This window comes from Salmo trutta, chromosome 1 (assembly GCF_901001165.1).
Source record: "Salmo trutta chromosome 1, fSalTru1.1, whole genome shotgun sequence".
In the NCBI taxonomy this organism is placed as follows: Eukaryota; Metazoa; Chordata; class Actinopteri; order Salmoniformes; family Salmonidae; genus Salmo; species Salmo trutta.
The window spans coordinates 30678051-30706030 of record NC_042957.1 but is presented as its reverse complement, the minus strand read 5'-3'; the positions used below and the strand labels follow the sequence as shown (position 1 = coordinate 30706030).

At 42.1% G+C, this 27980-nt stretch overlaps 1 protein-coding gene across 12 annotated transcripts in view; it reads right to left on the bottom strand.

The window, feature by feature from the left end:
* Positions 1 to 27980, bottom strand: part of ptprk (protein tyrosine phosphatase receptor type K) — a 148697-nt gene that overhangs the window by 78554 nt on the left and 42163 nt on the right. For all 12 annotated transcript variants that reach the window (XM_029752914.1, XM_029752948.1, XM_029752923.1 and 9 more), the window contains exons 2-3: positions 15904 to 16026; positions 8118 to 8389 (exon numbers count right to left, since the gene is read on the bottom strand). In XM_029752914.1, the coding sequence (XP_029608774.1) occupies positions 8118 to 8389; positions 15904 to 16026 (395 nt within the window). The remainder of the gene's footprint in view (positions 1 to 8117; positions 8390 to 15903; positions 16027 to 27980) is intronic.

Sequence of the window (27980 nt, the reverse complement as noted above, 5' to 3'; positions counted from 1 at the left end):
ATTGGCAAGGACTAGGGAGTTTTTTAAAATAAAAAATAAATGGAATAGAGCTAAGCACAGGCAAAATACTAGAGGAAAACCTGATTCAGTCTGCTTTCCAACTGACACTGGGAGACCTTTCACCTTTCAGCAGGACAATACCTTAAAACGCAAGGCCAACTATACACTGGAGTTGTTTACCAAGACGACATTCAATGTTCCTGAGTAGCCTAGTTCCAGTTTTGAATTAAAATCGGATTGAAAATCTATGTCAAGACTTGAAAATGGCTGTCTAGCAATGATCAACAACCAACTTGACAGAGCTTGAAATATTTTCAAAAATGTGCAAATATTATTCAATCCAGGTGTGCAAAGCTCTTGGAGACTTATCCAGAAAGACTCACAGCTGTAATCGCTGCCAAAGGTGATTCTAACATGTATTGACTGATGGGCGTTAATACTTATGTACATTTGATATTTATGGGGTATTGTGTGTAGATGAGAGAAAACAATTGATTTAATACATTTTGAATTCAGACCGTAACAACAAAATGTGGAATAAATCAAGGGGTATGAATACTTTCTGAAGGCACTGTAAGTGTGTCACAGTGTTGGAGGGGCAACGGGAGAACAGATTTACATGTAGCTATAAGTGGTCAATTTAAAAGGATGTGCCTCCCATTGAAGCTGATTATAGAAAATAACCCTCAAACCTCATGCACTTTGTTTTCCACTGAACACAACCTTTAATTCACCTTTCTTAGACTTCACAATTTGCTAAATCTACTGTGGGATCTAAGGACACTTTACAGCTGAATCCTGATCCCCAGAATTGCATTCTAAACATGCCTTTCAGCAGGAAAAGAGAGAGACAGAATAAACATTTACAATAATAGTTTGTGCCAGCTGCCGCCGAGCTCTAGCTTAATGATGGTATTTTGCTTTTAGCTGAGATTCATATCCTTTTAAGTGATCTCTCTCTTAATGCATACGACATTTGCTAAACAAATCTTAAGCCAGCACTTGCGATAACTCCAATGAGAGGATTATGGTATAAATCTTTAAGCGAGCAGTGCAGTCAGGGCAGTCACGGGAATCTGACATGCTCCCAACCCCCCATTCTATATCGTTTTTCCACAACGAGTGAAAATGGACAGATGTACTGTATTCGATTACCAGATTTCCCCCACAATAACGTAATAACATGATCTTATTAGAGCCTGGTCGTACAACATAGATGAACAACAACTCATAATACTCTTGGAGGGAAAAGGTGAAAGAGTGGCCTTTCTGGAACTACCAATTGCAATTTTCAGTTGTGACAGTAAAGAGAAAAGGTTGGCTATCATTGAAAATTGAACAAACAAGTTGAGATAAAAAAAAAGAAGAAAAAACTCCGCTGTGACACCCTGTGCTGGTGCAATTATCTTAACCGAGCTAGCTGCGACAGACTAGCCCTGATGTCACCAAGCCACAAGCCAGTAGGCTCACAGAGTGAACTCAGCATCAGCCCCCTGACAGCTCTTTAAAAATAATACACTGCTCTCCTCCGGGGGAGGAGAAAATACTGACATGTTCACAGCACAGGCTGAGGATGACAGCCAATGGAATAAAAAAACGCTCACAGCGGATATATCCAAATTGTTGGTTCATCTTTGTTTACTCCATTTTGATTTGAGGAACTGAGGAGTTTCATCAGCAATCCAAGTCATAGTGAGATAAAGTTAACTGGAAGTTAATTTATCCAAAATGTCTCCATAAACAGTCAGTAAATACAGAGAGTACTAAATGTCTCTGAAATCTGAAATACAACGAACCCAACTTAATGTCTAGAGCACTGAGGTTACCTTTCAGAGGCTGAACGCTGGGTAGCGCTTTGGACCAGCAGGTCTTGGCTAGAGGAGGAGAGGGAAGGAGAGGAGCTCTGTGGTCTAGGAGGGGGTGGCAGATGGACGTAGAGAAGGGTTTCCTGTCTGCTGGAGCCTCACATGGAGACATGCAGGGACAGAATCAGGGACGGACGGCCAGGCAGAGACTGCAGCTGGGCTGGAGCCTGCATGAGCTGCTCAAATGACCATGATGTCAGCAACTCCTGCCCTACCAGCTGGTATAGGTTGTGTGTGTGTGTGTGTGTGTGTGTGTGTGTGTGTGTGTGTGTGTGTGTGTGTGTGTGTGTGTGTGTGTGTGTGTGTGTGTGTGTGGTGTGTGTGTGTGTGTGTGTGTGTGTGTGTGTGTGTGTGTGTGTGTGTGTGTGTGTGTGCGCGAGAGTGTGGGGGGGGGATCATAAAGCATTTTTTTCTACCCCTTTCTCTAAAAAAATTAAAAATGCAATCCATTGATTATAATTTCAACATACACGCAACCAACGCAGACATGTCTCAGGAACATCAAAACATGCGACCCAATCATCGAGGCAAACTACGACCGTGACTTGGAAATATACAGAAAACACTGTCAGAGATGCAAACATGTGCGTGCGCGCGCACACACACACACACACACAAAAACACCCCCTCTCTCTTGCCAGGCACCCACTCATCACAGACCTTATGGGGGGGGGGGGGGGGGGGTGTATTTGCTGTTCTCTTATCACTTCACCTGTCACAGAGAGGCCTGGCTAGGAGAGGAGGAGAGGCATTCTCCTGGAGGATCTACACCCCCCCTCCCTCCCATCTCCCATCTGCATTTATTCCGCTGATCATTACCACAGCAGTCACAGAGTAAACACTGTCAGAAAAAAATACCACAATTGATACAAATGTGACGAGAGAGAAAAAGCCTTTTATTTCCTTGGGAGCAGCCCGGGAGACGTCGTTCATCATGTCTATGGGGGAGATGTGTGCCGAAATGTTTGCTTTTAAAGAAAGATGCAGTAACCTGTTTTCAGGGCTCCGATGTGATGTGCAGTGCTGCGAAGGCTCTCGCTCTCTTCCAGGATGGCCCATTAGAAGCAATATATTCTGGCTTCAGACTCCCTCCCATGATTCCTCACAGGGCGGTTCATAGGAGGTGCATCCCTCTCAGTTGAAGAGTAATCTCTCAGCTTTGAGCGATCAATTTCAATCTATCATTTCACCCGCTGCATGCCGGCAGAGGAGCAATCTCCATAAACGGCCATTACGCTGTACTTTACTTTAATACGGCAGAGAGCCCGGACAATACAGAGGTAAGGGGCTTCAGGAAAATGGAAGCATGTTTTGAGGTAGATACTGACACTCTCTCTTATTAACGCTGATTGATTCCGTATTCAGATCAATGGCCGGGGCCAAATCAGAGCAATTGCACTTGGAGAGGTCGAGCCTGAAGTGTGATGAGAGGGAGGGTAGACGCCTGTGGTGAGGGTAGATGTTCGCCCTGGTAGGGAACGGGAAGCAAATTCCTGACCGAGTCATCAAACCGCCAAACCAGGGGTAGGATATCTACCAGAATAAGGCGCCAACACTGACCACAACGGAAGAGCAAACAAGTCTTTCAAAAGGGCCCAGGCTCATTTCTACTTCAATAAGAATTAGACTCTAAAATCCATTGCGAGTGTGGCTCTAATCACGTTAATCATCTTAAGACTGTGTCATTAACACTGATTAAATGACTCTAATGGATGTATTGCATAGCTCTGCTCCGGCTGGAAAAAGCCCTCTGTGCAAGAATTCAATTTAAGTCAATGTGGCACAGTCACCACCTTCCAACAGGTCAAATACGGACCATTAACGATAATACCTGTGATTTCTACTCAACAGGAGGGCTGTATTCACGTACACACACAGTCAAAGCTCTGAACAAAGGAGAGACATTCTAGCTCTTTGTCAGGCTGTGCCTTCGAAGAGCCTCCTTGTCATTTGTTTCCTTCAGTGCAGAGAAGTGCTGAGAGCAGCGCCGTGGTCATTCCTCTGGATCGCGATTTGCCCCCCCCATTCCGATCTTCTGCAGGCCTTCTATAGGTTCAGAAGTAGTCAGAGCGTCAGGAATGAGCCTGCGTTGGGCCAAAATATGTGCAGCGGGGGGGAACAGCGTTGACGAGAGGAAATGGAACGACCTTGACAATAAATGCCAGCCCTCAGCCTTCAGACCTCCACCCTCCCCCACAACTCCTCCCTTCCCTATACACACACACACATTTGAACAAACCAACACCCACCCACACCAAGTGTACACAACAAGGAGTGCTACAGGAACTGGCTTGCCCTCTCTCACACTCCTAGTGACTCACACTCCTTTAAGTTCTCAGTTGTCACTCCATTAATTAAAAGAGGCTCACACACAGACACACATCTCTAGCGTGGAAAAGCCTACCAGTCTGAGCCCTAATTGTTTTAACAGTCTTGATTGGTTAAATCCACATACCAATTTAGTCTTGAGCTAAAGAGTAAACACCTGATTGTGAATAAATCACTTGGGTCCTACGGGCCCCTCAGTGCCATTCCAGCCCAGACCCCCTCCATGACACCATAGTTTCTCTAAGATCCCCCTTAAAGACAACTAGAGTTGACGGCTGAGGGTTCTGGACAGCAGTTAAGACCACGTAGGTCAGTGCCCTTACCCCCAGGACAAAGAGGAGACCGCATGTTTACTTTCAAATTGTCAGCTGCAGCATTAAAAAACACAGCGTCTACTGGAGTAAAAACGTCTCATATCCATGGTAATTAGTCTGAACTGTCTGAAGAGACACACAAATAAATAGTCTATTGACACATGTAAATCATGCATGTATGACTGCTTCACCAATGTGTGCTCAGCTGCTACATTCTGTTCAGCGTTTAACAATCTCCAGAGAGTATGTCATCTCACCTCTAACATTTCATTAAACATTCAGTCTGACACGTTCAATCAGTCCTAATTCATTTATTAAGAACTATCATAAATGCGAAATCACATGATTTAAATACAGTAAGAGACTAATATTTACACGCCATGACCAGGTGTCTGGGGTTATCACTCCAATCAAAGGTGACAAATACACCAATCCTGGGCTTCACGGTGATGTGGATTTGGAGAAATGCGGACAAAGGTCAAATGAGCAGCAGCCTCAGAGAGAGAGAGAGAGAGAGAGAGAGAGAGAGAGAGAGAGAGAGAGAGAGAGAGAGGGGATAGAGAAACAGACAGAGAGAGAAACAGGCAGAGAGAAACAGACAGAGAGAGAAAATACAGAGAGAGCGAGAGAGAGAGAGAGGATAGAGCGAAACAGACAGAGAAACAGACAGAGAAAAACAGACAGAGAGAGCGAGAGAGAGAGCGAGAGAGCGAAGGACGAAGAGACATGCCGGCACTGGCCCTAGCGCTTCATTAGCTTCTCCCCTCTGATATCAGAGGCTATTAATTATAATGCTCTGCTCTCTCAAATGATGCCTAATCCCCTGCGTGTACAGACTTATTTACAGGCTAAGATGTCTAAGCTTGCACCGGCCTCTGCAGGGGATCGGGGATGGGGCGGACTGGGGCTGCCAGGTCTCTATGAAGGGATCTATTCAGACAAGGCCTTTTCCCAGCACACCTTTTGGGAGACAGCAGCTCAGTGGGAGACACAAAATGCCGTTCAGCAGGGGAGGAACAATGGGATGATGATCTCTGGCCTACGATTAAAAATAACTTGTTTTACCTGAATGTGGTCAACTTTGAGTAGGCTGACATTGCAAATATTGGCAATAGTGTTATGAATCATCACTGAAACATATACACAATTGATGGGCGAGTGAATTGATGATGAACGCATTCTGATGCCTTTTAATAAATCGTATGGATGGAATAAATGGAAAATCTACATGTGTGCAGTTCTGTAACTACAGTTTGAAGAGACTACATGTGTAATGACTGCTCGTGACCAGCAGAGGCAGCCAACTATATTGAAACAAAGATGAGCGCACACCTGTGGCCAAACCTTTTTCATCTCAGTCAGTCACTCACTCATTCACTCACGTCACTAATAGCTCACGCCAATGTAAGTACACCTACTTTACAAAAAAAAAAATACTTTAGCAAATAAACCATTTCATAACCGTTACACACTGATGCTTACGTTTCTATTTCATCTCACACGAATACTACCGTTCTGGTATTACAGCGAAGTGTCCTCACTGAGGCATATGGAAACACAGGTGTCCAATTACACTAGCCATTGTCAGCGTGACAGCATGTCAGAAGGCCTTTACAACTCTAGCTCTGGCACCACTGGCAAAGGATACTACGAAACCAAATATCTGATTAGAATAATAAGCATCACCCACTTAAAATTCCCTATCACTCCAAGATGACACGTGTTGACAAGAGTACTGAATCATTCATTCCTTCCAATTAGTGACATGACAGGCCACGGGTTTCATTAACCATACAGAGAGAAAAGGAGGCAGCAAAAATGCTAATGAAATACTTACAAATACGGCATTGGCAGAGAAAGAAAGGGAGGCGAGCTTATTGAATCAAATCCCATTGCAAAAAGGCGGATAAATAAAGTATCTGAAGTGCGAAAGGAAGGAGAGAGAGAGGGAGAGGCGGCGAGGGGAGAGAGTACACTAGCTACTACATGGTAATTTGATATCCACAAAGTATCTGGCACCGAATCTAGACCAATGTCTTTAGCTTTCAAAGTCTCCGCTCTCATCAATCAACATGCATTCTGAATATTTCAAATCCGTTTTTAGTCATTTACAGCCCATGTAGCCATCTCGCATGGTGGACCTGGCGTGCCTCCAGGGTTGTGAAAAAAACAACAACTCTGAACATTGCTGGGGAAATAAAAACCTGCCTCCACTTACGTTACAGGCTGCAGCAACGACAGCAGCAGCTATTAGCAGGACTCTGAGGATAAAGAACCAGGCTATCACCCTTGTTTCTGTGTTACAGCCTTTCAGAGGTATGGCTCGGGGCAGTTTGGGTTGTCACCCAGAAATTCCTCACTGAGAACCCATACTTAGGGGTGGGAGGTTTGGGTTGTCAGGCCGGCTTTAGATGGCGCAGAGTGATATGCAGCTATCCTACCGGGCCCCTCTGGCGTACACAGCCTCATACATTGCATTTGTGCCCCAGTCTCCACTCCTGAGTCCTGGTCAAGACCGATAAATCAGTGGCCTAGCCTAGCCGCCTTCCCCAAAAGTCTTAGACAAAGATCCACGGTCCAGCTCCACTCGACCACATTGCTAAGACAAGGCCTCATTACCAGCGCACAAACGACCACTGTCTCGCGTGTGTATGTGCGTGAGTGTGTGCGTGCGTACAAGCATGTATGTGTGTTTTAAGACCCCGTCCTGGGTTGGGGAACACAAGGGCAAAGCGGGGCTGTAGGTCTTCCTGCCCATCTCCTCCTTAACCATCCATTCTCATTACAGAACTGGCTACTGGAGAGCCTTTTCTTATCAGCTGTAAATCTGACTGCGAGGAAGGTTTAATGAGCTTCAGTGACTTGCTATCACTCCCTAATTTACACCGGGGAAAAAAAAGTATTGACCTGTGAAATGAACCACCATTTTCTCGTCATGTTGCATGAACATGCATGATGACGTTATACAATACAATTAGCTTTGCAGTTTTATTGTCCAAGACAGAGCAAAATGAATTGGCCGTAAAGAAGGAAAACATAATAAACACGAAATAAATTCAATGATCCAGGTGACATTTGGAGAACTATGGATTTGCCTACTTTCACGATTAGACGCATCACAATCAATATGCGCAAATTAATCCCTATTTATATGGAATCAGCTCATTGCCCATGCCTTCTCAATAATAATGATTTGAATAATTAAACTTCTATAATTTATAGTCTTTAATAATATCCTTTTCCGGACCCTGACTAATTTGAGAATCTAATTGCAAGCGGTGAAGAAAATTACAATTCCTTCTCGGCTTAAAGATCATCGAGCCCCAACAAAGTCCAGTGAACCAGTGAACAACAGATATACAGTCAATAGATATACAGCCAATAGATATACAGCCAATAGGTCCATCTCCATATCAGTGCTACAGAGGCCTTGGTCCGTATCAAATGTAGGAGAGCTGATCTAGGATCAACCCCCCCACTGCCCATGTAATCTTATTTATTGTGATCTAAACGTCAAAACTGATCCTAAATCAGCAACCCTACTCTGAGACGTCTCATACAAACGCACCCAGATGGATAGGTAATGGAGCGAAGTAGTGGCTCAGTGTACCTGATACTCGTTGGGCCAGAAGGTACTGACGGCCAGCTCAGCGCGGAGCCATTCCTTCCCGGTGTAGCTGGTCACATTCCAGATGGGATTAGCCATGGGACCTTTGTTGACCTTCACCAGGATGTTCAGCGTCCCGGGGCTGGAGCCATCTTGGGTGTACAATAAGTAGTTGAAGTCAATACAGTGGGTGTCATTTTCCTTCATTACTGGCAGCTGGATGCGGGCCTTCTCTCCGGCGTCGTGCTGGGAGGAGTCCACCATCATGTAGGAACCTGAGGAGGGATAGAAGAGGAGAGAAGGAGAAGAGAATAGAAGAGGAGAGGAGAGGAGAAGAAGAGAGGAGAAGGCATTAGAGGGACATGGAGATAAGAGGGACCTAGAGTCAGACTCAGCAGCTAAGGTTCTCCACTCCACTGTAAGTGCTCTAATGTTTCTTACTAACACATTTTTGGGTAAAGACCAAACAAATAGAAATGCTTCAAATAAACAACATTTTCATTGATTAAATACAGTTAGATCCAATAAATGAAAAATGTATATGATCATTTGGGGAAAATTGCCATGTAGAGTTCAGTGCGGGTCATTTAGAATTGATTTAACAAACAAATATCAAATTCAATTCCTATTGAAATCTTTATTATGCATGATTTAAATCCATTTTGCTCATGTGTTATCCCCTTAAGCAAGACATCAGGCCTAGCCAAAGCCTCATTTCACAACCATTTGTCACAAAATCAGTACATCTGTTCACCATTTTCAGGCCTGCCAAAACAATGTCTCCAATTTAACTAGAGTTCTGATGATTCATATTGTACGAGAACTCCGAACCGTCGTTGTGTATTCAGCTCCAAGCAGAGAAGAAGTTCTAAGAAATATTTTAGGAACCCATCTGGCCGTGTTTATGTGTGCTGGGTTTTTAATGGAGAGGATTCGCTGTGAAGTGGGTGATAATTTCAAGGTGGTCAAATACAAAGAAGCCTTTGGAGTGCAACAGTATACGTTTTCTTGATTTGTGGTACAACAGCTTTTTTGGAAAATTGCATTTACGAATAGCTAATTGTTGAAATGTATATATTTCCAGACCTTTGAAATGGTCTGTGTTCAAAGGCGAGTCTTTGTCCTTGGGAACAAAGGAAGTTTGTCTGTTGGAGGTTTGTTTCAGGAAAAAGGTACAAAAAAAGCCTTTCTCCCCAAAACTAGGCAGTTCACCCTTCCCAATGTCCCGCTCCCTCCCCCTCCCGACAGACCGTTCCAGCAGGGCCAGGCAGTGTATTTTTCACCCTCCCCCGCTAACCCCTCCTCCCACCTCCCTGATGAACCGTTCTAGGCCAGGCAGTGTGTTTCTCATCAAGGTACAAAATAAACATGAGGCCTCAACAACAACAAAAAAACGTGTCCGTTTCTCTCCCATGCGTTACTTCTTTACGAGAGCAAGATCATCAAGCTTTCACACAAAAAAAACGAAAGAAACGGAAAGCGATCTAGAGCCAAAAGCTGTTGGCAATTCTATTACACACATCTATGATTTTATTTATTTATTTAACTTCCCCACTAAAGCTCAAACAAAGGACGTCCAAAGATGAACAAAATCCAGAATTCTTTTTTTTTCCTATTAAAAATCCTTAGACTTTTTTTTCAGAGAGGGAAATAATCATACAGCAATAATAAAACTGGGAGAGATGGGAATTGTTTGCTCAACAGTATTTAAAATCAGCTTTGATTCATGTGGACTGAAAACAAACAAATCCACCACCTTTCTTCGGTTTATGCCTCCAAATTCCAACGTTACCATGATAGCCTGCTATCTCTCTGAATCACACAGCCAGCCTCAAAGCATGATCCTCCTTTCAGACACGGACAGGTTTGAAAACTGCCCATCATATTAACATACTGTACATGTGCTCTCCTCACATTCTGCATGTGCTCAATTACATGCATTTAAAATATGAACTCAGCCTACATGTATTTATTTCACATCAACCCCGCACTCTCAATAAGGTGAAAGGTGTGTTTAGAGCAACAGTGTTGAAAACCATTTCTGAGGTAGCCCTCGAAGCAGAATAAAAACAATAATAATTTAACTAGGCAAGCTAGTTAAGAACAAACTCGTATTGTGGGACTCCCGATCACGGCTGGTTGTGATACAGCCCAGGATCAAACCAGGGTCTGTATTGACACCTCTAGCACTGAGATGCAGTGCCTTAGAACGCTGCGCCACTTGGGAAACACCTCAGGGAACCAATTTCTGCCCCTTCCATAGCCACTGGTCTCCAATCTGCATCACAAAGACTATTTCCCAGAGAATGTGAGCAGCTTTGACCCCTATGGCCCTTCCTTGTTGTTGGTTAAACACCTGTTTATCAAACCAGGTCCTAAACGACCTGGCGATCGGGGCCAGGAATAATGCGGCTATGTGAAATGACTAGATGGGGATTCACTGTATCATATTACTCATGAATGGCCTCTTGTGTCTCAATGCAAATTGGTAAGGGTCTCGGTCTTGTAAATATGTTGTCTGTTTTATGATTGATTCCATATTCGATGTCGGGAGAACCACTTAGGCCCCTTAGAATGGCGTTTTTGACTTGAGGTATGATATCCATGACAAACCAAGATCAAGCAAGGGTTAGTTTTTTCTCCAATGTGTCTCACCAAAGGCTAAATCTGTTAAATCCATCAATGACATCAAGGCCAAAACCCTTCTCAGATTCATAAGCAGTGTTTTAGGATGCAGCTGGGTCCACTCTTAAACCACGGCTGAAAACACCAGAAACCAGGCCTCCCCTCAACTACCACTTTACGACAGATTACAAATTTCCCCCAAAAAACAACAACCTGCAATTAAGGTCGGGCCAAACCCTGGTGTTAAGTTGAGTACAGTGGTGCACTGCCACAAAACACTGGCTTCTCTACAATGTTTGGGGAGCGAGTGCCACAGACTAGTGCTGTGGTGGTATTTGTCTGCAGAGCTCCAGAACATTGGATCTGATAAAGCCCTTGGCCTGGGGAACAGGGGAAGGCCTAAGCCTGTTATCTCACTCAGAGCTCCAATCCTCAGGGCTCTCCCTTTCTCTCACGAACCCAGCCTGCCCTGCTATCAGTCTACATCAACATGGGCCAGATAAACTAGGCTGAAATATGAGATTCTCAAAAGGCGAGGGGGGGGGGGGGGCATTGACAGCTGTGGTGATTTCCCTCTCTGGACCAGTGGCTGATTACATTCTTGATCATAATTCAACATTACACAAATAATTAATTTATGTAAATTCAATTTACTTTGAAAGTAGTTTAAGAAGTGTGAGCCAACGGGTTTATAAAATGGTGTTTTAATGCATCACGTTAGACTTAAGCAAACAAGCACATCATCACTCATATCCGACCCGACACAGACTTTTCAGAATTGAGCTGCAGATCAAAAGCAGATGTTTGTGCCTGGTGCCGTTCGTAGTGAAACCCGATAGTCATTCAAAAGCAGAGCCGCTGTGTTCGAGCGAAACGAACACAATCTCCTCTCCTCTTTCTATCAATGTATACAGTTGATCACGAGGTGTAGAAGCAGTGCGAGAGGGGAGAAGGAAAAAAAAGACATGTTTGTCTGGAACAAAGGGAAAGCAAGCTAGAAGTCTCTCTGTTAATGCCAGAGCGATCAGATTGTAAGGAAGACCCAACTAAGCTCCTAATAGGCCATATCGCCTGATTCAGACAGGCTTTTTTAACACCAGGGAGAGGGAGCTGTGTTTATCTGATGCATCTGGGTTATTCTAATATGGTGATTGGCAGTGTTTGGGAAGCTGCTCTGAAAATGGAGTTTATAGTTACCAACTACTTCACACTGGAAGAAGTTAAGCTACCCTTAAGAAAATTATAGCTTACTTAATAGAAATGACTTAGGAAAAGTAGTGAAAGATTATCATATCTTAATCTGAAATGTCATCGACTACAAATTGCAAGAACAGATCACTCTGGAGTCAGATGTTAACAGAATGTGTAATTTATCCTATTCAACACAAAAGGAGAGAACTAGGCACACAAGTGAAAATTAGGCAGGTCTGATGTCGAAAAAGAAAGGTCTACTTCACCCAGATTTTATTTTAGCAAAAAAAAAAGTGTGTAGTTCCAGTAGTTAGTAGTTAGCTGCACCGCTATATGGCAGAAAAGTAATTAACTACTAAGATTTGAATTTAGTTCAACTACCACCAAGCTACTGCAAAACTAGTTCAACTAAATGTAGTTCACTACTCCCCAACACGGGTGATTGGCAACAGTGTTTAATCAAGAGCTGAAAGTAATGACGGTGGAGCCGGAGCCGAGCTGAACGGCAGTGCTGGCTGAGGCCGAGCAACACAGGAGAGAAACATGGAGCAGTATAGGAGAGACAAGGACAGAGCACCACATCACTCCTCCACAACCAACCAACCTATCACACACACACACAGAGGTTTCACAGATCTCTACAATCCACTGCTGTCATACGTCGATCCCTTAGACAAACACCCAATGATCCCAGCCCCCCCAAAAAACAACAACAAAAAAACCATTCTGAAACAAGAGGAAAACTCTAACCTGTTTCTTTTGGTGAGCTTGGTACATTTGTAAGGATCTGATGTGAGCGTATCTAATGTTATTGGATCTGATTGTGAGTTTGAAACAGAGGAAGTAGCATGTCGGGGAAATGTAATTTGAATTGACCATATGGAATAAGTTCATTGGCTGACTAGAGCCTACAGAAAATGTAAATACAATCTTTCAAGGAACTCCAAGATGATGACTACACACAACAACTAGATGCCAGACCACAAACATAAATCCTGAATGGGCATCTCCCAAAGGCTTATTAACAGGCACAACCACAGAGCTGGGCTGGGAAGTTACAATGAAGAAATAACAGGTGTTAAACAGACGATAGTACTTTACCGACACAACTAACACACCAACCCTCTAAAACTGCAGACGCCTTACATTTCTGCTACTTATTTTCTATCCTTCTATCCGATGTTTCGAAAAGCTTATAAAAACAACAATTTGAGAAAAGACTAAAAATGGTGAGAACATTGTTGCTAGATTTAGGCGTACAATACATGTACAATGAATGTAACAAGCAATTTACCCTGCTGTTACGCAACTGGGGGGAGGGGGTGAAAATCATAATGCCAACATTCTGTATAATTTCCTTTCCTATTACTTTACAATTACTCATCCAAAGGCGGAATACTAAAGAAAGGAATATATATATTTAAATATGGCTTTTAGAGTGGATGTGTTTCCTTCACATCAACGTCAGGTATCCAGAGGATGAATGCAGTCCACAAGATGGCTGTCATCAGATTCATGCCAGTGCACAAGATGGCTGTCACCCATCATGGCCTCAACCACTGACAGAACAGTCTTGTGAGTTACAAAGGAAACAGAGAGAGAGCCTGATATGCCAAACAATGACTCCTGCTCTTGCATGGCATAAAAATCATGGCAATTCAAACCCTGCTATTCCCTATTAGGACTCTCTAATCTAACAGTGCAAAGAAAAGAAACAAATAAAAAAAATTCGGCTTCACCTTGTTATACACTGCCCTGCCCCACATTAGTGATCAGCCTCTACTGATTGGCAGGAGAGGTGTAGGCCTAACCAAGAGCACCGGTACTCAGAGAGAGAGGCGTGAGGTTTTACACACTGGTGCAGTCAGTGCCGTACACCCACTCAGCCTTTCCAATGGGAGGCTTAATAGACCAACAGGGCCTGACACTGGCACTGGGCCAAGCAAGCCTGAGCCAAGCCTAACCCCACCAGGACCAAATTATAAGCACAGTTCCAAATGAATATTGATCGGGGGAGTCTCAAGCATTTGTTCTTCAGTGTTGAGAATCCCGTTTAGAAAAGTGTTCTTGGACTGAACCTTTCCCAAAATGTCAATCAAACATGGTTTTCAGAGATAAGGAACGGGAGGTTTCTGCAGGGTAAATAGCACTTGTTATCTTGTCATGGAAACTCCCTGATGTGTCTGCTTTTCGTCCTCCCTGGCTGAGAAAGTATGTTAAGCTACTTTATGATGAAGCTTATTCCATTTGCGGGATCTGGTTGCTAGCTGGAAAACATTGGAGGCTGATCAAATCATGCTGGAGCTCTATTTGCTTTGTTATGAAGGGGGAGAGTAGAGAGGGGTCCTGCAGTCAATCTCATGTCCTTTCACCCATTGAAATGGAGGATCTCAGCTAGAGACTGCCTCGCGTTCTTCTCAGGCAACAGCAATGTGGGAATATTGTACTTAGTCAGTACACTGGTCCCTCCAAACCTTTACAAGACGAGATTTACAAAAAGGTGAGGCTTTATTTCCGCTCACAAGATAATCATTCCATCTGCTTTAGTTCACTCTTGAAGTCATGATCAATGAAACAATCACTTTATTTCATTATCACTGCCGTTGCGTGTTTTCAAACAATAGCGAGTCCCATTAATGGAGCTAATTCCCATTGGAATGGAAACTCATCCCTCCTCTTTAGATTAAAGGAACATCTGCTATACTGTTCGCCGTTCCGTCTCTACCTGAAAAACTCGGTAATTCACCATAACTTACATACAGTAAACTGGCACCAAGGAACAAATGAAAACAAAAATACAACATTGTTGGAGGATGACACAGTAAAGACAAAACCTCCTCGGCGCCAGAACTATCAGTGTTTGACATGTGGCTATGCCATTGTGATTTTCTCATGCCATCTGTTAAACACTACAAGTGCAATGTAGTTCTAGCACATAATCCTCCTCTAATTTCTTACCTCACAAAATGACAACGTAAATATTTCTAAATAAGTTTAAACTAGATATCTCTGGTTTCCGGTCAAGTCGTGTCGTAAAAAGTGCCACCCTGAAGAAGGCAGAGTGATGCCGAAACGTTGGTGGTTTACCCAATAAATAACAGGGAGTTTATATATATAGAAATATAGATATATATAGAGTGAGACTCTCTTTATTTTTATAGCTTACAGTAAAAAAAAAGTGCCCAGCCATCATTTTTGGGCCAGACAAATGCCGCTTCATTGTGTAACATTGTAATGGGACACAACCTTTTTCAGACAATCTGCTGATGACCTTTTCTGTTCCCTTGCATGATTAATTACCTAATATCTTAATAAATTGGGAAATTTTGCTGAAAGTGAAATGCTTTAAAATCCTAGCCATATCACTCCTGTCTAAAAAAAACAAGTGATTAAGCTGTGTAGAGGTGAATAGACAAGGTCACAGGGCCCACGCTCTCCACTTACCACGCTGCTTTCCCTGATCTTAGTTAAAAACCTGCATTGTGTTGGACAGTCTTCAAACCTAAATATAAAAAAAATTTGCTGCCGAGCACAAAGCTTTTTCTCTCTCCTCATGAAATTAAATGACTTTTTTCTTCTAATTTGCGAAACGTTGGAACTAAGACTGTATTTTGGGGTAGTAACAAAGACAGAGAAGACGCAAGGCCCTGAGATTAATTTCCTTCTACCTATCCACCGTTTCACCTTCCTTCCTTAGCCCAATATTCTTCTTCGCTTCTTTTTGCGATGGAAGCACTAAATAGATTACATTTGCAGCTAAATGTGCAGGGCAAAGTTAACTGTGTTGCTTTTGTTTCAGCTGTTGGCATTTACACTGGAGGGGAGAAAAATGAGTCTAAAAAAAGTTATGTTCGTTTTTCTACATAGCAGGTGTTGGGAACCTGGTGCAGTGGCCTTGGTCATATTTGCTAACACATTGCAGGGAGGGGACAGTGTCCATTAGGTTTGTGGACATGGTGGCAGAGAGTCTCACCTTGAGGCAGTTCAGACGATAAGTATGGCACTTCCTGTGCGCTGACATGGGTCCAGTCAAAGTCATCGTAGGGATCCTGCTGGTAGTCACACTGGGCTGGGCCATCGTCAAACGTACAGCCACCTGGAAGGACAAAGAGAAAAACATGATGTCATTTTCTCAGCTAATTCCATATTGCCGGTTAATAACATTGTGCCCTTTATTAATTTACTAATGAATTACCACCAATTAGGTGAGCCCAGTGGTACCTCTGATCACCAGTCAGGGCAGTATAGGCCTTCTATCCCCCTTCCTTCCTAACTAGATAGAGTCTCCTCCGTTGGGTAATGCAGCATGTGCTGAGATCTGACAACTGAGTAGGCACGAGGAGGCCATGCCACCAGACAGCTCAGTCACACAGCGCTCTCCTTTTTCAGTTTCAGGCTTAACTCGGAGCCAGTCATTTGTGAGATGGTGTACATAAACAGAGGCCCTCCTGAAGGCCCTACCTGGAAGTCGACATGTCACAGGGCCTGACCGGAGCACAGAGGAGAGACAGGCCTCTAATGACTTTGACATGGGTGCCTAATACGTGTAGCCAATTCCACCTGAGGTCACTGGTGACTTATGGGAGGAGATACTCATTCCAAGTCCTCTGGATGAATTATCGGTTGTTGAGAAAGAGCTTCTCCGTTTTAAGAGAAAGAGGATTGTGTTTGGCAGTATTCTTCCTCTGAGTATTCTAGCAAACTGTGTATATGAAATGCCAGGTCTATATTTAATAGTCAAATTTGAACACGGTTAATTGTAGGTTAAAATCCCAATGACCGGAAAGGCGCATATAAATGACCTGTACCTCTCTGCTCATTACCAAGAGAGTTCTTCACAAATGGAAAAAGGTCACCCTATCTGGGTACAACCGTTGATCTTTCAAACCTCTGAGTGATGGCACACAGAAATATCATAATTTGCATTTTAATTCCAGGACAAAGGTAGATGCTAATTAACACTGGCTACCAGAGGGTTGTAGCTAAAATAAATAATATTCAAATCCCCCACAGGGTGATACACTGTGTTTCCTAAGATAGCATAACCTCAAAAGCATCTACATTGAACACAAACACCAGTCATTACAGAGGAAACATCAAGTGGGCACTCTGTATTGCAGTTGACTCATATTTCCAATGGTTAATTAAAGTGCGGTGGAATAAGCCCAAAGGATAGAGTAGGCTACATCTTAGAATTGAGAACAAATCAAACTACAGTCACTTCCAGACAGGGTGTCTGGACAACATATCCTGAGTAATACAGGAATTTACCATTGACAGAGAGCAAAATCACATTACTGACTGAGTGATTCAGAAATAAAGTGATTCTTCGGGATTTTGGCAATGAATCCCTTTATCTACTTCCCCAGAGACACATGAACTCATGGATACCATTTTTGTCTCTGTGTCCAATATGGTAGTTTCGTAATAGAGAAATGGTAATGACTGGAAGTATATGGTAATAACTAGCATGCTAGTTAGCAATTGCGCTAACACTAGTTAGCAACTTCCTCAAACTGCATGCAGAGACATAAAAATGGTATCCACGAGTTCATCTGACTCTGGGGAAGTAGATAGATAAAGGGCATAATTGCAAAAATCCCGAAATATCCCTTTACTAACTTTCTGTCAACTTAGAGCTGTTTAATCCCCAATTTTGAAGGTGATGACTCAACACAACCCATGCTTGGTTTGTGACTGGACAGCCACCGTAGATCAAATACATGCAAATGCAAACGCCTCGCAGCACCGAAAACCATTTATCACTTGTAAGAATATCCTTCCATTTCTAGCAATCTTGCTCAGCTTCAATATGCAAATCTGAAGAGCTGCAACTGACAAAATAAGGCCCTTGTTGCACCACTACATCAAAAACATGCGAGTCCCTCTTCCTGCCGCCTAGTGAATGTGACAGAGGCCTTGGTATGGTCTAGATTACTCCCAGCAACTGGAGAAGGCTTACCACAAGTAGTTACATTAATGTGATGCTTACTTCTCTTAACAGAAAAGCCATTTACATTGCCATACCGAAATCTTTCCCTGAATGTAGTTGTTAAATCACTTCACCTGTCACTGCAGCCTAATGTCACCAATAATGAGATTAACACAATTCTCCCAAATACAGTACAACCCGAAAACGGCTGCAGGACATATAAACTCAGCAAACACTGCAGTGTACGCATGAGTGCCCATGAACAAAATGGTTCAGTCATGAACATGGAATGTGCAGTTTTGCTATAACATTTCAGAGAAATACCTCCACTCAACATCTGTATATAAACCCATGTTACATTTCCATTACTGACAATCACGTGGCCCTCTTCTGGATGTGCTTACATTTCCCGCGCATTAATCTACTTTATGATAGTACTATAGGTTGTAGTGAGTTTCACGTATCCATAAAAGGGAGATGAGACGGCCTGTTGGATGCATGGTACTGAAGGACTAATGTGTGTGAAACTGTCTGCCCACACACACACAGGCAGAGGCAGCAGAGCCACCCTCAAGCCCACGTCTTAGCAAACACCTTCTCCTCTCTTCTTTGTTCTGCCAGGAAAACCAGTCTGCCACCCCACAACACAATCTGCATGAACGCACACAGACAGTCTGACAGTCTCTGGCACCTGTGCATCTCTGACCTGGGTATTCTGGTAGACTTTCAAGCGTTTATCATCTTTGTCTAGAGAAGTGTTCTTGTTTTCTGTTTAATTCAGTGACACTTAACTAAAAACTCCAAGAGCACAATATAAAGCCCTCCATGTCAAATCAAATCAAGGTTTATTTGTCACGTGCGCCGAATACAACAGGTGTAGACCTTACAGTGAAATGCTTACTTACAAGCCCTTAACCATCATCGCAGTTTTTAAGTAAAAAAATAGGTATTAGGTAAATAATAGATAACTAAAAAAATGAAATAAACAGTAAGAAAATAACGGTAGCGAGGCTATATACAGGTTGTACCGGTACGGAGTCAATGTGCGGGTGCACCGGTTAGTCGGGCTATTTGGGGTAATATGTACATGTAGGATTAGTGAAAGTGACTATGCATAGATGACAAAACTGAGTTTAGACCATTGGCAGTGACGAACAAAGCTCAGGTAGAAAAGATGTTAGTCACGGATGAGGGTAAAACAAAGCCTCTCAATGATGGTCACCTAGCCACTTGGCATTGCTTATGCAAGCACACATAACAGGTCAGTGGTGTTATAATTGCATTATTAGTGAGATAACAACTAGCCGCTAAAGAAATGAGTTGTAAAAATCCCCTCTGCCTGCAAGGACCCCGATGAGATGTTTTGCATACTAATCTGAGGACTCAAATGTAGAAGTCTGCTAATGAAACAATAGTTTGCGCTTCATTTACATAATCAAATAATTATTGTGGCTGATTGAGCTCGCGGGCGAACATTGTTCATATCCCTGATAAAAGTGGGTTAACAGCTCTGTCACATCGCATACATGAACTATAGCCGCTCAGCGTCGTTTGTGTGAGGGATATAGGAACAAACTGCTTGCAATTATTGGACAATGTAATACAAGCCTCATTATTTGGGAATACATATTTGGACCTGTTAAAGGGACTCAGTAAATGCAGGGTTCAGCCAAACTGGGAAACATTTAGTGAAACATAGGGACGAGAAATAAAGCTCTCCCACTCAGACAGGCTTTTCATTGCTTTTGGAGATAAATGACCATTGATCTGCATTATGGCTCTGAGAAGGAAATAAGTGGCATAGCATCTTTTCCACAAGCAAGTGCACTTGAAATAATATATCTCAAAAGGTATGCCCACGTGTACAATGGAATACTTTCACAACTGTCTAGACCAGAGGGAGACAGTGGGAAAACACACACTAGTAGTCGGTTTATTGTTGTGGTCAAGGATTATTCAACCATGGCTAGAACACAAGAAAGCCAAGTCATTGTACTGAAAGTGCAGAAACCAATACATTTTGGCGAAGCCAAGAGGCTCACGAAGCTTACTAAAAACGTTACAAAATAGTTGTTTAAAACCTGTTGAGGCCAGGGGGCAGGATCTTATCCCGGTATTGGGATTCATTGTCATGTGACCATGGCGGGGAATTCAAAACTGCAAGAGTAATCATTTCAAATACTCAAATAATCAACTATTTTCCTCCATTTGAAAGATATATCTCCTAAATCTAACCACGCTGTCCGATTTTCAGAGGCTTTACGGAGAATGCATAAAGTTAGGTTATGTTAGGAGAGTACATTGACAATAGCTGTGTGTAATGTTTAGCCAATTCAAAGAAGGGCATCAACAGACAGAAAACTAGCTAGAATTATGCACTTACCTTTGACAATCTGCATCAGATGACACTCATAGGACATTATGTTATACAATACATGCATTTTTAGTTCCATCAAGTTCATATTTATATCCAAAAACAGCATTTACAGTCGCGGTGAAATTCAGAATTTTTTTCGGCTCGAATGCTCCCAGTGAATCCAGCATTACAAATCACGGAATTACTATTCGAAAACATTGGTAAATTATAATATTGTCATTCAAAGAATAATATATTATCATCTCGTAATTGCTACCGAATGGCCAGATCTCAAAATAACTTTACTGGGAAATCACATTTTGCAATAAACTGGGTACTATGCTAACAACAATAAGCTATAAGCTAAGCTAAGCTATACAGTTAGCATTAGCATCATCTAATATCGATAATAACATTCTAAATATCCCCTTACCTTTGATTATCTCCATCAGAAGGCGCTGCCAGGGATCCCAGGTCCAGAACAAATGTGGTTTCTTTTGACAAAGTTCATAATTTATGTCCAAATAGTTAGCGTTCAGTAGGCTCCCACAAAATGAGGTGGGCAGTGTAAAGTCACGCCGAAAAGCTAAAAAAAACCTAGTAAATAATCTATTTACGTTTGTTCAAACATGTCAAACGTTGTTTAGCATTAATCTTTTGGTCCATTTTTAACGTGAAACATCAGTAAACATCAGTAATATTTTCACACAACCTATCAAGTGTCTAGAATAAACGATTATGACAAAGACACTCTTCTCAGATTTATGCGCAGGCGCAAAAAATGAAGTGATGACGTGTCAACTTCCAAGCATTCTAATTCGGTCTGTATTCATCACAGATGCTTCAAACAACTTTATAAAGATCGTTGACATCTAGTGGAAGCAGTAGGAGTTGCGAACTGAATCCTTTCTCACTATGGTATCTATAAAACAATGACACTAAATAGTACAGTCACAAAATTCACATTTTTTTTATCTATTTTTCACAGGTTTTTGCCTGCAATATGAGTTTTGTTATACTTACAGACACCATTCAAACTGTTTTAGAAAATTCATCCAAACCTGAACAATAATATGCATATTCTAGCTTCTGAGTTGGTGTTGGAGGCAGTTAAAAATGGGCACATATTTTTTTCCAAAATTCTCAATACTGCCCCCTAGCCCGTAGAGGTTTAAAAGCCAACTAAGTGTAGAAAACGCAAACAGAAAGTCAATCAATCATAAAAATCTGTCGAACTAAATTGAAAAATATGAATAATGATCTAATTTGGATAGAGGAAAACAAATCAGCTCTGAAGTGTTCTTCTGAATAATTATGACACAGAGATTCAACTGAGGGTTAGTCATGGTAGAATGTTTTGTCAGATCCAACCATGATCAAAGCCATTACAATCACATTGAGTATACTAAATATGGGTACTGAAAACTATACTAATGTGATGGTATCACAAAATGGGGTCAATATGCTGTCAACTGGACAATTGCAACATTCCAAAAACAATTCTGACCTCAAAAAAAAAACAGAAGTTCACTGCTGTTTTGAACAAAACATACCTCAGTACTGCACCATGAAAACGGTGAAAAGGCTTTAGTCAACCTAACAAAAAGCTGAAAACTGAACACGAATCGATCTTCATTTAAAACACTCCCCAAAGCCCGGTGCCTGACTTTGAAAACACCAAAAGGGCAGTATTTTCTCTTTTTTTTATCATATCCTGATTGCTGCCCCTGTTTTACATGAGAAAAGGCGAAATTGCTTAGAAATTATACAAGTCCTCATTTTTCTTCCATCCACAATATGCTTACTCTATATGCACTATATGTTCATTGAGCCTCGGCGCACTACGAGTGCAGAGCTGACATCATCAAAAGGATGGCCCAGATAAAGGCAGAGGGAGCAGAGCACACCTCACCTCGCTTTTGTTAAACAAGAGCGTGACATTGGCAGTAATTCGTTATGCAGGGGATGAGATGAAGAAGGAATTCTACGCCGCTGCCAAAGAAAAGGCCAATTAAAACCCATGAATGAAACCCTATTAAGACTTTGTCCCCCCCAAAAAAGCCCTGTTTCTTTTTTGGCCTTTTCGTCCTCTATAGCCCTGTAGCATTAGCTGCAAGACAGGCCACAATGCTTCACCCTCCGTTTCAGCTGAATTGGGAGATTTAATTCACTGTTAATATGATGCCTGTTTGCATCCTAACTAATCAGCACCTATTTTTTCTCATTTTTGACCGCTTTCAGCTCCTCAGCTCTCCCCCTCCGATTCACCCTTGGCAGGATGATTGTGAAGTCCAAAATATACTAAATCCATCCCTGTTTGCAATGCCACACATTTAATACATATATGCTTCCACTTATCCTGCGGGCAGACAGCGTGAAAAAAAAAAAAAAAAACGTGGCGTACGGCTTCTCCCGGTTAATGAGGCAGAGTGCTGGCCGGGCCTGTTCAGACACCACACACCATCGCCGAGGAGGAGGAGTGAGATATGGCCTGGGCCTTCATGGCCACCGCAGAGTCAAACTCACTTTTACTTGACAGAGACAGGGCCAATGAGGGCTCACAGCTGTAGTCAACTCCGAACCCCACAGTGCTCACTCTGCAGGGAGGCAATGCGAACAGCCATGAAACCAACCTCTCCATGGGTTGATAGGCTCCAAAGGAAGTGACATCCCCAGAGTGGTGTGATGGCAGAGAAAGTCACAAATCACACGAGAGAGAGAGAGAGAGCGAGAGAGAGAGAGAGAGAGAGAGAGAGAGAGAGAGAGAGAGAGAGAGAAGAGAGAGAAAGCTTTCTGACTGTATTATAGTGAGGTAAAAAAAGTTATTCTCTCAGGGGTTAGAAATGTGAACATATTCACAGCGGACATTGAGGGGGAACAGCTCACTTCCTCAGCACCCCTAAACCAACGGGCTCCAGGAAGAACACTATAACAGTACAATAAGCAGCTGTAACTGGAGACCAACAGGCCCTCTGGAAGTGCCTGGGTTAAGCTGTAACTGGAGACCAACAGGCCCTCTGGAAGTGCCTGAGTTTATGAGCGCTTTACACGGAATGATCTGCTGGACCATCTTTAATAGCCTATTTGTGTGTGTTCGTCTTCCAATTAAACATGATGTGTTTCTTGTGGGAGACATTTTAAAACTAAATTAAGCAAGATAGGATGACAGTGAGTGTAGGGTTGCTGTTATCCTCTCTCATAAAGTACAACCTAGTGATACAGCCCAAGCTTCTACTGGAGAAAGCCCACTCCTTAATACCAGGGAACTTCAACCGCAGCCACATCTTCTGGAAATGATGGCACCGAGATGGCAACTTGATGAAGAGATGATAACGGCCCAATCAGTCACCTCACATCTTTTAAAACAAAGCACTCGTCTCCCTAGTCCTTGTTTATCCCTTCAGATCCTGCAAAGTTGCTTTATGCATGTTTCTGTAAGATGTCTCTTCCTTCGGTTAACCTGTCCCTCCCAACACCTCCACCCCTATTATGCAGCCTGTTATGAAGAACAAAGGAGAGTGAACCGGCAGCAGCGTATAATTATAGAGTAAGTGTGGGCTTCACTGTTCTGGTGTTCTTGGACACATATTGTGTGGATCCTGCTCTCCTCCTGGTTCAAATGCTCTGTAGCTTATCTAACAGCTAGGGCTGCACAATTTCTCTATCTTTTTTCACGGGGAGACAATAAGGCAGACATTTTCGAGAAACGGGAAAATGTCAAGATTTGAATAGTAATAAAGATCCATGATATGGAGAAAAGAACCTTTCCATAAGCATTTGTCTGATGGCATAACCCCAGCACGTCTTCAGCCCTGTCTTGCTCTTTGCAAATGCTGGCTGAAGCCTCAGCGCAAACAAATCCAAAACGCTCACTTGGAAAGGCTGAGGGGGCCAGTAAGGTCGCTCACATTGTGTATAAGACATTTAACTTCATTTCAGAGAGGTGTTTACATTAGAGAAAAAGCTTTCTGGGGGGAAAAAAGAGAGAAAAATGATGGAGCGTGATTTGGACTGGGGTTGGCCACGATCCACCTTTGCACAGCATTTCAAAGCTTTCAGGAGAGCAGTGTCTAGAGGTCTTCACCAGTGGTGTAAAGTACTTAAGTAAAAATACTTTAAAAGTACTGCTTAAGTAGTTTTTGGGGGGTATCTGTACTTTACTTTTTATATTTTTGACTACTTTTACTTCACTACATTCCTTAAGAAAATATTATACTTTTTACTCCATACATTTTCCTTGACACCCAAAAGTACCTGTTACATTTTGAATGCTTAGCAGGACAGGAAAATAGTCAAATTCAACCGAACATCCCTGGTCATCCCTATGGCCTCTGGCGGACTCACTAAACACACATGCTTCGTTTGTAAATGATGTCTGAATGTTGGAATGTGCCCGCGGCTTTCCGTATATTTTAAAAAGACAAGAAAATGGTGCCATCTAGTTTGCTTAATATAAGGAATTTGAAATGATTTATACTTTTACTTTTGATACTTAAGTATATTTTAAACCAAATACTTTTATACTTTTACTCAAGTAGAATTTTACTGGGTGACTTTTACTTGAGTAATTTTCTACTAAGGTATCTTTACTTTTACGGAAGTCTGATAATTGGGTACCTTTTCCACCACTGGTCTTCACAGATCTACCCACACCAGATTACAAACCCAAGATCGGATCCAGCTTGGTGGCCACGGGTCTCGGATTTGTGTGACAATATGTGAAATATCCAAAATTATATTTAAAGAGTTTAGCTCCTTAACAATTGCAAGTTTCAAACATTTAAATGAATGTCAGTGGGTCCCCTTTCATCAAACCAAATGTGTCAATATCATTTTGTGACACAACGGCATATTCACTTTATGAAAACGAGCCACTGCATGTGACGTGGGGTAAAATAGGCTACTTGTGGGAGAGGAGGGGGACGCAGCGGAGAAAAAAAGTGATAGCCCTTAGTCTATACACGGAGTGTATAAAACATCAGTAACAGCATCCTCATATTGAGTTGCACCCCCTTTTGCCCTCAGAACAGCCTCAATTCGACGGGACATTGACTCACTAAGGTTTCGAAAGCGTTCCACAGGATTGCTGGCCCATGTTGACTTGAATGCTTCCTACAGTTGAGTCGAGTTGGCTGGATGTCCTTTGGGTGGTGAACCATTCTTGATACACACAGGAAACTGTTCAAGTGAGTTTCAGAAACATTAAGTCGTTCTTTGTTGATGTGAAGAAGAAACTGAATGAGCGAGATTACAGGGAGGAAAAACCGACAGGCAAATCATTTCCATTCGCCTCATTTATGCACATTGTGGATACAGAGGGGGAAAAGGTCACCCATATTTTTAAGACCTGAGCTATTTTATTCAATTTACTAGTTTATTTAGGCTGTCTAATTAGTAGGCTGTTTTGCTATTTTATTTTGGGTCTTTTCTTTGTTAAAAATAACAGTTTGTTCATGTTTAATGACTCGAGTCAAGTGTGATATTTGTCAGCATAAAGATGAGCGACTCAATTATACTCTAGTTTTGTGGCTTTCGTTGAAAATAAATAAGTTGTACTATAATGCAGAATTACAGACGCATTCTTTCTGATCGTCTATAATAAAGAAAATGTTTGACCAAGTTAATCTGCTCATGTTGTGTGTGCAGTAGACTAATAGCCATAGGCTTATCTACAGAAAATATTATAGCCTGATGTTGAAAGGCTTCCGATTTACTTATTGTGTAAAGAATGAATAGGTATAAGAAATATCAGGACAACTTCTCTCTTCAGTTATGAATGTTTGAGTAACTCCATAGACGGTAGGCCTACACAGCCGTGACATGGATGACTTTTCCATCAAACCCGCATCCAAACAACTCACAGGCTTTACAGGCTGATTCTGTAGGCCTTAAGGATATATCTACTATTTAATTTAGAACAAAAAATATTAGGCTAATATAATGAGTCTGACCTGAGTTATAGATATAGCTTACCAAGATATGTTTAACACGCAGCACTCGCTAGCATCCTAAAATTACCACATAAAAATCCTCTAATCTCAAAAATGTGCTGAAGAGAAACAAAATGAACAGATCTCTAAAAACCTCAAAATATTCTACATCCAACTATAGCGTTTTCATAGAGTGAGCACTAACCTAGACCTAAAAATCCCAATTGTTGGAAATGACACTGGAATTCAGATGGACAACTCCATCCTTCCGTAGCCTATTCAAAAGCTTGCTGGTCAAACAGGCTATAGCTTGCTGGTCAAACAAGCTATAGACAAATTTTTGTCTAAATCAATGTTGATAAAAACCTTTAAAATAGGCTAGATTGCAATGTTGCCCAGTAAAAGAATAGGCCTACAGAATATTAGGTTACAGACAAAAGTGAACTACAGTTGAAGTCGGAAGTTTACATACACCTTACGCAAATACATTTAAACTCAGTTTTTCACAATTCCTGACATTTAATCCTAGTAAAAAATCCCTGTCTTAGGTCAGTTAGGATCACCACTTTATTTTAATAACGTGAAATGTCAGAACTCAATTAGTATTTGGTAGCATTGTCTATAAATTGTTTAACTTGGGTGAAATGTTTTGGGTAGCCCTCCACAAGCTTCCCACAATAAGTTGGGGGAATGTTGGCCTATTCCTCCTGACAGAGCTGGTGTAACTGAGTCAGGTTTGTAGGCCTCCTTGCTCACACACACTTTTTCAGTTCTGCCCACACATTTTCTATAGGATTGAGGTCAGGGCTTTGTGATGGTCACTCCAATACCTTGACCTTGTTGTCCTTAAGCCATTTTGCCACAACTATGGAAGTATGCTTGGGGTCATTGTCCATTTCGAAGACCCATTTGCAACCAAGCTTAAACTTCATGACTGATGTCTTGAGATTGAGATTGCTTCAATATATCCAGATAATATTCCTACCTCATGATGCCATCTATTTTGTGAAGTGCACCTGTCCGTCTTGCAGCAAAGCACTCCCACAACATGATGCTGCCACCCCCGTGCTTCACGGTTGGGATGGTGTTCTTCGACTTGCAAGACCAGAGCACATTTCTCCAAAAAGTAAGATCTTTGTCCCCATGTGCAGTTGCAAACCGTAGTCTGGCTATTTTCTGGCTATTCTATTTTCAGGTTATGTCGATATAGGACTCGTTTTACTGTGGATATAGATACTTTTGAACAGGTTTCCTACAGCATCTGGGATTGATTTGCTCTTTTCGCAACAAAGTACGTTCATCTCTAGGAGACAGAACACATCTCCTTCCTGAGCAGTATGATGGCTGCGTGGTCCCATGGTGTTTATACTTGCGTACTATTGTTTGTACAGATGAACGTGGTACCTTCAGGCATTTGGAAATTGCTCCCAAGAATGAACCAGACTTGTAGAGGTCTACAATTGTTTTCTGAGGTCTTGGCTGATTTCTTTTGATTTTCCCATGATGTCAAGCAAAGAGGCACTGAGTTTGAAGGTAGGCCTTGAAATACATCCACAGGTATACCTCCAATTGACTCAAATGATGTCAATTAGCCCATCAGAAGCTTCTAAAGCCATGACATAATTTTCAGGAATTTTCAAAGCTGTTTAAAGGCACAGTCAACTTAGTGTATGTAAACTTCGGACCCACTGGAATTGTGATACAGTGAATTATTAAGAGTGTGCAAAGCTGTCATCAAGGCTACTTTGAAGAATCTCAAATATAAAATATATTTTGATATGTTGAACACTTTTTTGGTTACTACATGATTCCATATGTGCTATTTCAGAGTT